The sequence below is a fragment of the Pocillopora damicornis genome, chromosome 9 (assembly GCF_964200805.1).
Source record: "Pocillopora damicornis chromosome 9, jaPocDami1.2, whole genome shotgun sequence".
NCBI lineage: Eukaryota > Metazoa > Cnidaria > Anthozoa > Scleractinia > Pocilloporidae > Pocillopora > Pocillopora damicornis.
The window spans coordinates 10,933,359-10,946,406 of record NC_142678.1 but is presented as its reverse complement, the minus strand read 5'-3'; the positions used below and the strand labels follow the sequence as shown (position 1 = coordinate 10,946,406).

General features: G+C 38.4%; 1 protein-coding gene across 1 annotated transcript; it reads right to left on the bottom strand.

The window, feature by feature from the left end:
- Positions 1-1,479: 1,479 nt before the first annotated feature.
- LOC113668525 (cyclic nucleotide-binding domain-containing protein 2) lies at positions 1,480-12,387 on the bottom strand. The gene is made up of 11 exons (XM_027184439.2): positions 11,850-12,387; positions 10,363-10,398; positions 8,978-9,010; positions 8,040-8,204; positions 7,398-7,561; positions 6,782-6,935; positions 6,346-6,497; positions 5,360-5,498; positions 3,783-4,349; positions 2,423-2,951; positions 1,480-1,963 (listed from the first exon to the last, which is right to left on the bottom strand). The coding sequence occupies exons 1-11, from the start codon at positions 12,213-12,215 to the stop codon at positions 1,641-1,643; spliced, it is 2,628 nt and encodes an 875-aa protein (XP_027040240.2). The 5' UTR covers positions 12,216-12,387; the 3' UTR covers positions 1,480-1,640.
- Positions 12,388-13,048: the final 661 nt, after the last annotated feature.

Genomic DNA, 13,048 nt, shown 5'->3' with positions numbered 1-13,048 from the left:
TTGCTCCTTGTGCTCAATCGATTGAATCCAATTAACCAAGCCTTATCTACTTAAGGGAATATCAAGGATTGTCCTTTTCAGTAGGAAATAACTCCATTTAAGACTTTTAAGGGCGTGTCCGTCATTGTAGTAATATGGTTAATCAAATGTCAACTTCTGTAAGAAATACAAATGACACTGTTGGCATCGAAAATTAATTTAACTGGCGTATTGTACTAAAGGATCGTTTGCTTGACATCGCAAATTTCTATTAAGGGATTTTGTGCGTTGATTAAAATCAAGGACAAAGACTGTTTTTTTCCTAGGTTATTATTGATTTTGATAGTCTCACCGACACAAAGAGGGGTCAAGAAAAATAGAGCCCAGTTGTTCAAAGGGAGGATAATGCTATCCAAAGGATAAATCACTATCCAGCGGATAAGTTTTCACAAAACGTACTGCGTTATCCACCGGATAGCGATTTATCCAGCTAGTGGATAGTGTTATCCACCCTTTGAACAACCGGGACCAGCTGTTTAATGTATTGGTGAACAAAAGTATTGTGGAAGTGTTGGTGATTGCGTTTGGTAAGGCAAACTTCCTTCTCCTCGTCACACTCAATAAAAGAAATAAACGAAAAAGATTGGGAGAAACGATTGAAACTCGTACATAAGCCTCATTCAAATCTTTAACAGCCAATCAACTCTAATGCGACATGGTAAAGGGAAAGGAAAGCTTGTAAGAATGACAGTTCATCCTTGAACGCCGTAAAGATTAAATTTCTAAACTGTTTGACATACTCTTCAGGGTTGAGAAACAAGGAGGGATGTGCTTAGAGGCTTAAAATGGTTGTCTTACAAATTTACAGCTGAAAAAAAGTCAAGACTAAGAAAGAGGACGAATGCATTTGCCTTTTTCAGTTAGGGACCTAGCAACTGTCGTAACAGTTTTTATATTTATCCCAGTGTGATTTGTCTCTGAGATTAGCGGGTCTTGCTAAAATTTAAAGTTGTTTAAAATCTCTTCATCTATTGCAAATTATTCCTTGCTTTGAAAAGGAAAAAGATGGTTAAATATTTTGTTTTCTCCAAATGCAGTTAGAAATTGAGCACGAAGGAAAAACGAACTCGCCTTACCTCCTTTTGCTCCTTGCGTGCGTTAGTTTTTTGAAACCATCAAATAATCATATTCTTGACAAGAAGAATTCGACAGTATTTTCTTTTAAAGCCCTCAGATCTGAAATCAGACTTCACTCGAAAGCTAGGTTATCTTAACCCAGCTTTGAACAACCCGGCCCTGGGCTTTGCATCATTGTTGACTCTGATTAATACCTTCAGGCTGACAGACAAGAGTGGATTGCTGATTTCTCATTCGATTCTGTGCCATCATAACGTGTTCCGGCAACAGAAACCTCGGTAATTACAAACATGATGAAAATTTTGAAAAGTAAAATTGAAAGTAAAATTGACACAAGGATCAATCATCAATTTGTCCAACTTGTTGACCTGATCACCTATCTCAAGATTTTTTAATGTCATCGGATAAAACATTAAATACAACTTTTAATTCGTGATAAATAATTTCATATACTTAAATTAGGCGGTAGTTTGGGAGAAGAGTCGATTGATTCCTTGAAACGACCCCTTGATGGATCCTAAATGCTATTTTACTCTATTTAAAAGTGGATTATTTTTCCTGAAGTCGTTTTTGTCAATTATTTGTCTCTCGATCTGTAGTTGATAATTATTACTCCTACTACCGCCATGAGTCAGTACCAGTGCCCTCTGACTACCCTGAGCCAGCACCAGGTCATTTTTGACCAGTGGTAAAAGCTTTTCGGACGATTTTGAGGCAGGTGAAGGAGGAGGTATGGGTGAACCACGGGGCGTAGCGTACGGTGATTGTTTTCTCGATGATGGACTCCGACCCCGACTTGATGGATTTATAGCAGAACAATCGGAGCTGTGTGGTCTTGAAGTCCCGGCTAAAATAAATTAAATGATGTTTACTAAATCACCAATCATCAAACTAATTGCAAACTCACTCACTCCTCCTTCAAAGAAATATTAGAGGTGATCCATACATCTTCATATCTGTCGTCAATAACGACGAGGCAATTAGCGCTGTCCATAGACTGCGTAATTTTTAATTGAGTAGCGCAAGAAATATGGCATGGCTTTAGTTTTGCTCTACTTCTTCATGTGATCGGTCTAGAGCACTAGCGAAACTTTCTCGACCATTGAGATTCAAAACTTTATCTAATTACGACTTGGTCACTCGAGTTTCTCGCGCTTCGGGTATGTTGCGAGTTTGATCTTTGAGTTCTCATTGTCTACTCATTATCTTTTCCGTTCCCCTGATAGGCAGTCGTTATTACCTTTATTCTAGTTATACGATACTTGAAATACGCTCCAACGAAAATACAAAGCTTAGCACTACTAACCGTCAACAGCTGGTGTGTTGACTTGTGCAGACTCCCATCCTGCGTCTGGGAAGTACTCCCACTTGGAATTTATAGATGGCCACATTTTTACCGAACCCAGCGGCGACGGGACTGGGGATGATCTGACCTTATGTGAGCGAGCAGATCCTTTAGCTGTCTCTAGGCGAGAAATATGCCTTACCACAACATTATCTACAACATTCTCTCTGTATGTCCTCCAGTCGCTCTGCTGAAGATATTTCTGACACAAGAAGCTATCTTTAGGATAAGTGGTTGTTAATTGTTTAAGTTTATCAAGAGTTTCAGCGTCTGAATATTTGAAGAAAACTTCTTTGGCTACTTTGACAACTTCACAGCCGGCACTGACCAAAGTAAAGCGTCTGTCCCTTAGTTTATCCTCCTTAGTCTGCCTTTTAATACTTTTCTTGTTATGGCTGGTCAGGTCTCGTTCATTTTGTTGTGAAGGAGAGTTAGCCTTCTCAGCCGCGGGCAAGAATTGGTCCTCTAGCTCCAATAAAGACCACGCACCCTGAGATGGTGAATAACAATACGATTGTGACGAATTTGAAATAAAGGAAAACAGATTCAGCAACTGAAACAGATCCATATTCAAGCTGTACAGTGACAGCAGGTTTTGCAGACACAGACACGAGAGGATACCATAGGACGAGGTCAGGTTTTTAGCCATAAGACAATTTTACTAGAGCATGCCCAGGCTCAGAAACATGACACCCTAAGGATTTGATGTCAGTCCAGCGCTGGAATACCCCCTACAATTCTTCAAGCTTTGCTGACTGTTTTCAATACCCATTGAAAGCGTTTTGCTAAAGGGCACAACACAGGGACACAACCAGAGCTCAAGCCCGATTCTTTTGTTCCAGAGTGCAACACACAAGGCAACAGGCCAGCGTGTCTAACACTCATTCGAAAAATAGCTAGTGTCAAGTTACTTTTAAACTTGGGGCATCTGGTCTGCAAGGAATAATGAGACTTGTAGCTTGACTGGTGGTGATGCCACATGAAATGTATATGGCCGGCGGAAGTGGTTATTTCCACAACCTTCTGGGATCTCCGAAAACAGGGGTAATCTGAACATTACTCAAGCAAGTTTTGTCAGTCTCTTAGGTTGATATCCACACGCTTCATAGTTATTTGAGACGTGACATGCCACAATAAGTCACATTTTGCTACCAGTATACGCGTACCCATGATGAAACTTTGAAAATGAATTGGGGCTGCCACAACTCCATGTTTACGCTAACCACGGTACTTCAATTCTAGCTAGTTTACACTAAATGTATTATTCACCAGAATAGACGAGGAAATGAACTGACAATGTTGGGTAAGGAGTTATACTTACAAAACATTGACCTGGTCTCAATCGATCCACCATCATATAAACTCCAACACCAACATTCTCATCCACTGCGTGTTTCTCATGGAATCTCTCCTCCTTCTCGTTAATTTGGTACAGCGAGCCCGAGGGTTTAAGAGATCTTGGTGGATTTTCGGAAGGTTGCAAAACTTCTACTTCTAAACCGGGTAATTCTCTATGTTTATCCTGGAAACTCACTAGACCCCTTGGCGATTTTCTTTTTGAGCTTCCCAAGTGTAGGATTCCTTTTGTAACAGGCCGAGACGCTATCATTTCTGACTGATGCGAGCCTGGGTTTGTGTTGGGAGGAGCCGATTTCGCTTTTTCTCGCACCCTTTTTACCGAGCTCGTTGCAGTGGAGTTTTCCTCGGGGCTCTCAGATCTCGGAGGCAATCCTCGTAAAACTACTGAGCTTACAGAGATGTCGTCCACAAAAGGGTTGTAAATTGTTGACCCATCCTCTTTTATTTTCCCCATCCTATATTTCAAGGCGTGGTCGATGTATTCCTTACAGTCACTGAGGTCTAACAGTCTTAATACATTGCACTGACCCTTGATAAAACAATAAAAAAACAGACTTTGAAACCTCTATAGTTGTTTGCCTAATGAATTTTTTTTAAGTCTATTTAGAAAAGTTTTAAATCCACTATAAATTAAGAACTGATAAACTTTGCGGTTCCCGGAAATAAATTTTCGTACAGCAAGTGAATAATGTGTATATTTTACTTATGTGCTTTTCAACAGTTCTGTTAAGGAGAAAGAGTGAGCACGGAATGCGTTAACAAAGAACTGCACCCTTGATTCGGCGGAGCCACCTTAAATAATCTAGATTTAGATGTGGAACGATAAATTTTAGGGTCAAGAGCGCAGTTCGATTAAAAAAGAAGGTCACTGAACTTAAAAACAGGTAGAGCTGAAGCTAAAGGTGCCCCTAAGGAAGTGTAGAACCACTAAGATGACTTATTACTTGAGCAAAAGACCCTTAACATGATGATGGATTTAGCATACGTTGATGAAAAGACAGTCACAGTCACCGATAACAATCCTTTTAAAAACCCTTTTGTACTTAACTGGACTACTATCGGTTAGAAGATCGGACTATTCGATTTACTGTTATTCCTTGTTAAATAAGAAGGAAATAGAACCGTAAAGCTCATTTTCGCTTGATATGCACTCTTTAGAGGCCAAAGTATTCTTTCACGTACTCAGTTTTCATAGAGAGCTATAAGACATTTATTCTCATCACGAAGGAACGTAAAAAGTGTACCTTTGGTACATATATGATAAGACACAGTCATGAAAAGCGTACACAGACGGATCGTCAATCATGATGTGTTGATTGCTCACCATTTTTCTTAGATATAGAGCTACGCTGCGCGCACCATGCGCGCTGTAAACTCCACTAGATAGAAGCAATAAGTTTCTGTTATCGTCAGTTGTAACGATTTGACTTATGAACCAGCAGAAAAGATCAAAGACGATGACCTTAAACTACTTACTGATGACCTTAAACTACTTCAGGTTACCGCGCCAGCCTCCATTCCATGTCTCTAAGTTCTCACCTTAGTGACGAATACTATACGATGCATCTTAGACGAATCACGAATAATCACTTCATCACTATTGTAGTCCTGAAGTATGCTCTCCTCTGCAACCTGTTTCACCACATCTGCAGGCCACGTGCTGAACACGTGATGCTCCCTAAGAGAAAAAAAACATCAGTTAAATAAAACACAGTTGGAATGTGAACAGATGATAAGCATTTGATCGGTGGCGACAGAGATGAAAGAAGAAAATGAAGAATGAACACAGGTGAACAACTGACTCTTTCCTCGTTACGGAATCTGATCGAGTTCACCACTAGGGATAGGTTCTTCCGTTATTTTTTCATCCAAGGGTCAAATAGGATTTCTTTAAGTTACTCGTGTAGATGAAAATACTCGATCACAAATTTTTTGTGTCTTATAATCAATAGGGTAAGGATGTTTTGCAGGAAGTATTTCTATTTCTTCAAGACTTGTTAAAACGTTTTATTGAAATGCTTTTGTGGGTCATTTGCGTTCATACTCTTAATCTTAACTGTGGCGTAATATAAACTGAAACACTACTCCTATTGAGATCTAGAAATACACTGAGAAGAGCATTGTCAAAGCTGTCCATCTTAAAAAAAGCTTTGCCAGTTCCGAGTCGTCATCTGGAATAATTGTTAATTTTCACCATTCAACCTCGAGCCATTTGGCATATTTAGACGGCCCTGATGTTTTTCTACATTGAAATACGATCATTTCAGGCTCTCTTTCCATTAAAATGAAGTTCGTTGTGACATGGAAAAATGACCCATGGTATAAAGACGCAGCTCTTGCAATTCTTCTAGATTAAAATTACTTGATTACGACAGTAAGTGCATCCTCCTAAAGATTTACACCATGCAAATATAAACTGATGCTTATTGTCTTATAAACAGATTATCTGCGCAATGTCTCGAACATAACTAGCATTTTGATGCCTAACGTGTCATATCCATTATTTGACGATTCATTTTCCTTACTTTAGGAGTGCCACTCTCCTTTGCATATCCGCGTTGAAGGACACGTCAATCTTAGCGGAAAAGAAATCTTCTCTCTCCACGGACAGTAACTCAGTTCTTTCTAGACAAACTACTGTGGCTGCCCTTCTCAGTCCACGAATAAAAGCGAGTTCCTGTTGAAAAGAAGCGTTAAATAACGAATTTTGATAATAACAATAGTTTTTGAGCTTAATAAGTATGACATAAAACAGAGTGACGATGGCATGAAGGAAGATAGACCCTAAATTACAATCACACGTGGTGAATAGCTATTTATCCACACTGTTTTACACTATCTAGTGTTAACTGAAGATTCAAAAGCCAAGAAAGACTCTCACAATGCATTATCACGCCAAAAGGGCCTATCTTTTACAAATTTTAGAATTTTATTCGGCCTATTTAACTCTAAGTGGCATACCCCAAAGTGATCTCCTCTTCTGAGCAAGGTAGTTGGCTTAACAAATGCGCTGTGTTCGTCATCATCGATTGTCACACATACTGAGCCACTAAATACAAAGTAGAACCGTTGAGCAACGTGACCTTTCCGAATTACCACACGACGTCGTCCAAAGCTGCGAAACAGACATGCCATTTGAATAGTATTACATTCATGTGCAATGTTGTTCACAGCAAAATGAAATTACCTCAGGACTACTTGCGTCCTTTAATTTTCTATTAACCTCTCATTTTAATTTGAGCGATGTCGCATTAACTTGAACACCAATGAAACTTTGGCTGACTTGATTTGCTTTCAAGAAAACAAGAGGTACAAGATTAAGGGAAACGCTTGTGTTAGTGCTTCACAAAACAGATTTGATTCCCTCGTAGGGTTGTGAACGAATAATTCAAATAAAAGACATTCATGGTACAAGCTGTTTGTACGATGAAGAACTCACACAATGGGCAAGAACATAATCCCGTGGGAAGCATCTAAGCTGGAGTATACCCAACAGTAATTTTGTAATGTGAGTATTCAAATCTTCTTGCGACGAACGAACAGAACTCTAAATTTTAATGGCTGTTTCTTATCGTACCAATCGTATTTGAGTGCCACACAAATCGCTTCTTGTATCTTAAAGCTGTATCTACGGAAACCTTTGAGTTGCTTCATAAGTTGAACGATGGAATGAATTTCTTGCTTAGTCCTTTGCTGCGGTTCCTTGAGAGTAATTTCCTTGGCCCATCTTGGTATTAGAAACTGAAAGCACAAACGTAATTGTATTCTAATAACAGATAAAAAAAAAAGTCCAACAACATTCAGGACCTTTCCTCTATGAACGGATAAAATAGTTGGATCATCGATAAATAGCCGTTTCGTTGGGGTATCTACGCCCTACGAAAATTACAATATCATTTTTGATGATTTATTGCAGTTTTCTCAAAACTTTATTTTTCAACAATAACTCTCGCTCTCGTCAAGATCTTTCCCTTTCTTTATTTTTACTACCCCGGTGCTTATTAATTTTGTTTTCAGGCTTGGCTTGTTACAATAGTTGTTAGAATTCTCTCTCTTATTTCGAGTAACTAGCGATGTGATTATGCGTAAATATTGTTGCACGATGAAATTCTAGTAGATCCTCAGAGAGCAACCATTTAGCTCCTAGTTTATGTCTTTGCATGAACTTTAGCTACCAGTTTTGGCATAAAAAATTACGGAAAAAGATTTCACAAGTCACCTCGTGGTGGCATTTGTAATTTTCTGGATCAAACATTAGATCCTCCACAGTTCCCTGGGCGGCACTTTTCAAGCTAAGTGTAGCGTCAGAAGTAACTTCTTTATATTGGCCTTTCTCTACAGCGTGATGTACGATGCTCCGAATTGAAGTGTTGAGAGTTTGAACCTACAACAAAAACACGAGAGGGGCAATACGACGAGTTTGAATCACATGATTCCAATCAGTAGTCTTCTCGGTGGAGATGGTGCTATTCCGAACGTAAATTGCATTATAGATAAGAACCCGATTATGGTTCGATTTTAAAGCAATGAATCGCACTTTTTTATCGGTTTACCAGCGTAATAACCCATACGGGATGTCAAAAGAATAAAAGAAAAGTTCTTTAAACTTTAAGAGAGTTATACTGACAAATCAGAAGTGTTATGACCGCGGTAAACCGAAAAGAAGTGCAGACCCTTGCCTCTCTAAGGTCGGTATAGTAAACAATAAACAACTCTAACTAACCCAGTTCGAGGTCTGAACTGTGAGTTACGGACCGAATTTTTCTGTTGTGAAAACTCGAGCAGTGTCACAGTTTTATACATAATTTTCAGTGGTGGGGATAAGAATCACTTAGCCCGATGAACCAAACGATTTGAACGTGCACATCGACTGCAAGTGATCCCAACTTTAACACAAAAAAATTGGCTCAGTTGCAGTGCGTTAAGAATTTGAATTTCATATTCTTTATTTGTGAAGGGAAAGGATCGTGTAGGGCGGATCGAGCACGCCAAACTTAACCATCGTTAGCATGGAACAACACAGGTATATCTGCAAAAAGTGAGAGGCATTTTCAACAGAAGCTTTCACTCAAATGTGGCGTGGATAACAGCAACAACAAAAATAACAGCAATAGCTGCGCTATAGGCAAGGATCATCAGCGATCATATCATACTTACCATTCTGACAGCACGCCGAAATCGATCCAGAGGCTGAAAAATAACATACGAAGAACACAGTGGGTCACTATGGCCTTGGGGAAGTCAAACGCGATAAAACCCCAATTCAATGGCGAAGTGATTTTTAAGGTATGTTGGTCATCAACGTTCCTCATCAAGTTTTTCCCTTAGATCACGGAGACAAATTTTAGAACACTCTCAGCTTGTCTACAGTACTTTACTTCTTAATGCTGAGTCCGAGTACTACTGATGAAGGTCATCTCGTGCTTGCTCGTGGCGTGAACGTGATAAGCGAGCCATAAACAACATGAACAACAAAAAAACCGCAGCAAACTTTTAAGTTTGTGACAGGTAAAATGTTTTTCTTGTTTCTCTTATTAACAAGAAGCAAGGAAAAACATTTCTACTTGTAACAATTAATTCAACCATCAAACAGGCCAAGCGAGGATCTTTTTAAAATGGATTAACCTCATGACATGCGTCCTATTTTCTATCTTTCCTCTCCTCGCTGCCAATTTGGGTTTGCTGAGGAATTTGTCCGCAAGTTGCCCATTGTTGTTTTTCCTGAAAAGCAGCCGGGCAAGGAAAGAAAGTGGCACATGTCCAATATTCATCCTTTCAGTCCCACAGTATCTTTTTTCCTAGTAATTTTTCTATTGAACTGGGCTCAAGCGAAATGTTGCAGAAGGAATCATAATGGTACTCGAATAAATCAATTTATCAATTGATGAACTACCATATGAGGAAGGTTTTTTCTTTTTTTTTTGCAATGCGCAACAAAAATGACAATTATTATTATCATCACTATTAGAGCGCTTTTCGATTTCGAGTTGTAAAACCAAACCCAAAGTAAAATATCCACAACGAGCCAATACTAATAGAACTAAAAGTAAAAGAAAGTCAACTGTCTGAAGAGCGGGAAAAAGCGAGTGACCAAGTCGCCAGTGGTTTTAGTTTCAAATCTGATTGTTTGAGAAAGTGGCAGGAGCTTTCTGGACCAATCAAAGAGCAAACTAAAGTAAAACCAAAGCACTCGCGAATTACTTTCAACACTCAATTGAAAACTGCTTTATGATTGCTATAATAGCTATTATTGTTGGTTCGTTGTCTTAATTTGATTAAGAGTTCTTCACAAAATTTTCAAAAGCACCGTTTCGTGTAGTCCCTCTTAGAATGATGTTAGTTTTTTTAAACACATGCACATTTTTTGCAATTTGTTTTGATCAAGCGTTCATATTCGCCGATATGGTTTTATTGCTTATCAGTTTGGTTTAAAGTGTTTTGGTTGGTGCAATTTCCAACCGATATCAAGTAAACGGTACTTCAAGTTCTACATGGCATTTGACTGCAATTGTTTCAAAACAGGAAAACTCAATTTTACCTACCTCAAGCTTTCCTTTAGTTTGCTTCTGAAGATCTGCCTGTGGAGCAAAAATGACACCGACGCGTGTTATTCAAACTGAACCACTGAGATCAAACCTGTACCACAGGTCACCCAGAGATAACGATTGAGTCAGTTAAACAGGACTCGACTTAATATGAAAACTCGCCAGCTGAACTGAAGAGTGATTGAAGATGGCCAACGATTGGATAATATTTGAGTGAGAAAACATGTACTCATGTTTGTTAAGAAAGGCAGAATTTTCTTAAGCCTACGATTCTATAGCATTTTGTGAGCTAGAATCAAATATTGTATTATTCAAAATGGAAGGTAGTATTTGAGGAATTTGCCAGTGTTGACCTTAGTAAATCTCTTGGACGGCGTCTTTAATTAACACAGGAAACAAATTTTATCTTCCCTGATCTATGGTAAGCACTAGTTCAGACATAACTAAGTAAGATAAAACAGATTACCCATAAACACAATTATGCTAATGCGGAATAAGTGGGCAGATAAGAAAAAGCATTTTTATCAACAATTACATCGTTAAAACCGTAAAAAGCTTTGCCAGTGATCAACACAGTATTTTCTTTGAAAACTTAATCACGTCGGGCCACAGCTTTGTGGCATTTGCCATACAATTAACCTTAGAAACTTTTATGCAGTTTCCGGCTTTTTGCAAGCAAGGCAGCTTATTTCTTTAATTAAATTCTCAGCGGGATTTTCACAGTCTGGGTTGGCAGACTTCTCTGAGAGTTTGAACTCTTTATCTGATAAACGTTTTGCAGTTGTTGAAAGAAATCAGTGATCAGTATCACAGATTCAAAGGAAGAGTGAACAGCAACATGTATTCAAAGGTTCTTTGTAGCGGAATATCCAGACTTCTGTTAAGTCGTTTCATCTGCAATGAGCTATATAAAGCAATTATTTGAAGTATGTGCTCATCCATCCTTATTATGACTTTTTAAATGCTTTGTCATGACCTTGCGCATTCTTCTAAAACCAGAAACAAGTGCGCCATCGACCGGCAATAAAGGACGGGATAAAATTCATATAGCCACCAATCTCAACGAATGTATACATTCGCAAATCAGCACATTTATTTTTTTTTAAGGTAATGAGAGAATATTGGATTGTGGTACCAAATTTTTTAAATAATTAACGAATATTTGTCACGCGAGTACCTAGGTTGCTCACGCGAGCTAAGTCTACAAAACTTAATAACCCCACAAAAATCCGAGTATAAAAAATCCGAGTATATTGAAATTGAACACAGAAATAGCCTGGAATAAAAATGAAACAATCAAATTATCTTCGAGCACTGTATAGAGATGCATATTAAGGAACTGACTGAATAAAACGTAGACGTGATCTACCAGGTATTTGAGTTTACAAGTGCGAATTGTTGCTTAGAGATGCGGCTCACGGGCTAAGGGTCTTGCAAGATTCTTGAAAGCTTAACATTAAAAAAAATAAACTGAAAAATCTCACCTGCTTTTTCTCATAGTCTCTTAGCCATTTCTTGGGTACGTTCATCTTGATGTAATCCCCTTGCCATAACCCAGTTTTGTTCCTGTCAAACGGATGTCCGTTATATTTCACACGATGTGATGGCCTGCGCTTATCAAACGTAGCTTTAGATGACTCAGATCTTTTCTCGACCGGCAAGAAATTTTTTCGTAATGCTCCACTTGCCCACGATTTATTTCGTTTCCTTTTCCTAGGTTTTAAAAGATCATCGGCCGAGTCTCGAGGAGTTGTTTCATTCGGCATCTCAAAACTTGAACGACGATCAAACATAAAAGCATCATCAATACTTTTGCCTCGCTTCGCTTCATTAGTTTTTTCATTTTCCATATTAAATCGGTATTTTTCTTCGCTGTTGAACCATAATCCTTAACTGTTCATGAGCCCTCAATCTAAATTTCGCTTCATTGTCTCGGGGCGTTAACAAGGGAAATATTAGTACTCAAAGTAACTCGCTATTGTTTCCTATGTTTGCGGAACTGTTTTTTTTTTCCAAGCTCGCGTCGTTTCTACGCAACCACTGTTGCTTGTATATGAGCGCGCGCTTGACGTAGGACAGAGAGGACCGCAATTTCAAATTTCAAAGTCGATCGAAACTAATGGTTCATGCAGTTGAGATTTTCATACTGACTGCTCTTTCACATGTACATCTTATTTTCTTTTTCTTTCTAAGTCAATCTAGCGCCCCATATTTAACAGTTGTTCATCAACTGACACTTAAGTTAAGAAGGTCAACAACAGTGAAAGATCAAGATCAACAAAAACCTTCTGTTATCAGAAATAACGATATATTGATTACGGGTAATTGACAGCGCTTTTCAACGACTTTCTAGCAGAATTTCCCTCGGAAACCATATAGTAATAATAATAATAATAATAATAACGGTTTAACATCAGTACATCTATGGTATGGCTCTTCGCCTGATATAAGATAAAAAGAAAAATAAATGAATAATAAATAAAAATACATAAATCTGAATTATGAATTTGTAAAAAGCTAGGTAATAAACAATAAAATGTAACTATACAATATATACATTATTTAAAACTAGGCAAGAAATTATTCCGCCCTATTTCGGCAGCGCTCCCTTAAAATACATAATGTTTTCTTACTGAAGGATTTAAAATTATCACAGCATTTAACATTGGATGGCAGAGAATTG

Excerpts from the sequence above, each read along its gene's own strand:
- LOC113668525 (XM_027184439.2), bottom strand. The coding sequence starts at position 12,215 with ATGGAAAATGAAAAAACTAATGAAGCGAAGCGAGGCAAAAGTATTGAT. Across the intron at positions 2,952-3,782 it reads TGAGACCAGGTCAATGTTTT|GGTGCGTGGTCTTTATTGGA; the intron begins GTAAGTATAACT and ends TCACCATCTCAG. Across the intron at positions 1,964-2,422 it reads CAACACACCAGCTGTTGACG|CCGGGACTTCAAGACCACAC; the intron begins GTTAGTAGTGCT and ends AATTTATTTTAG.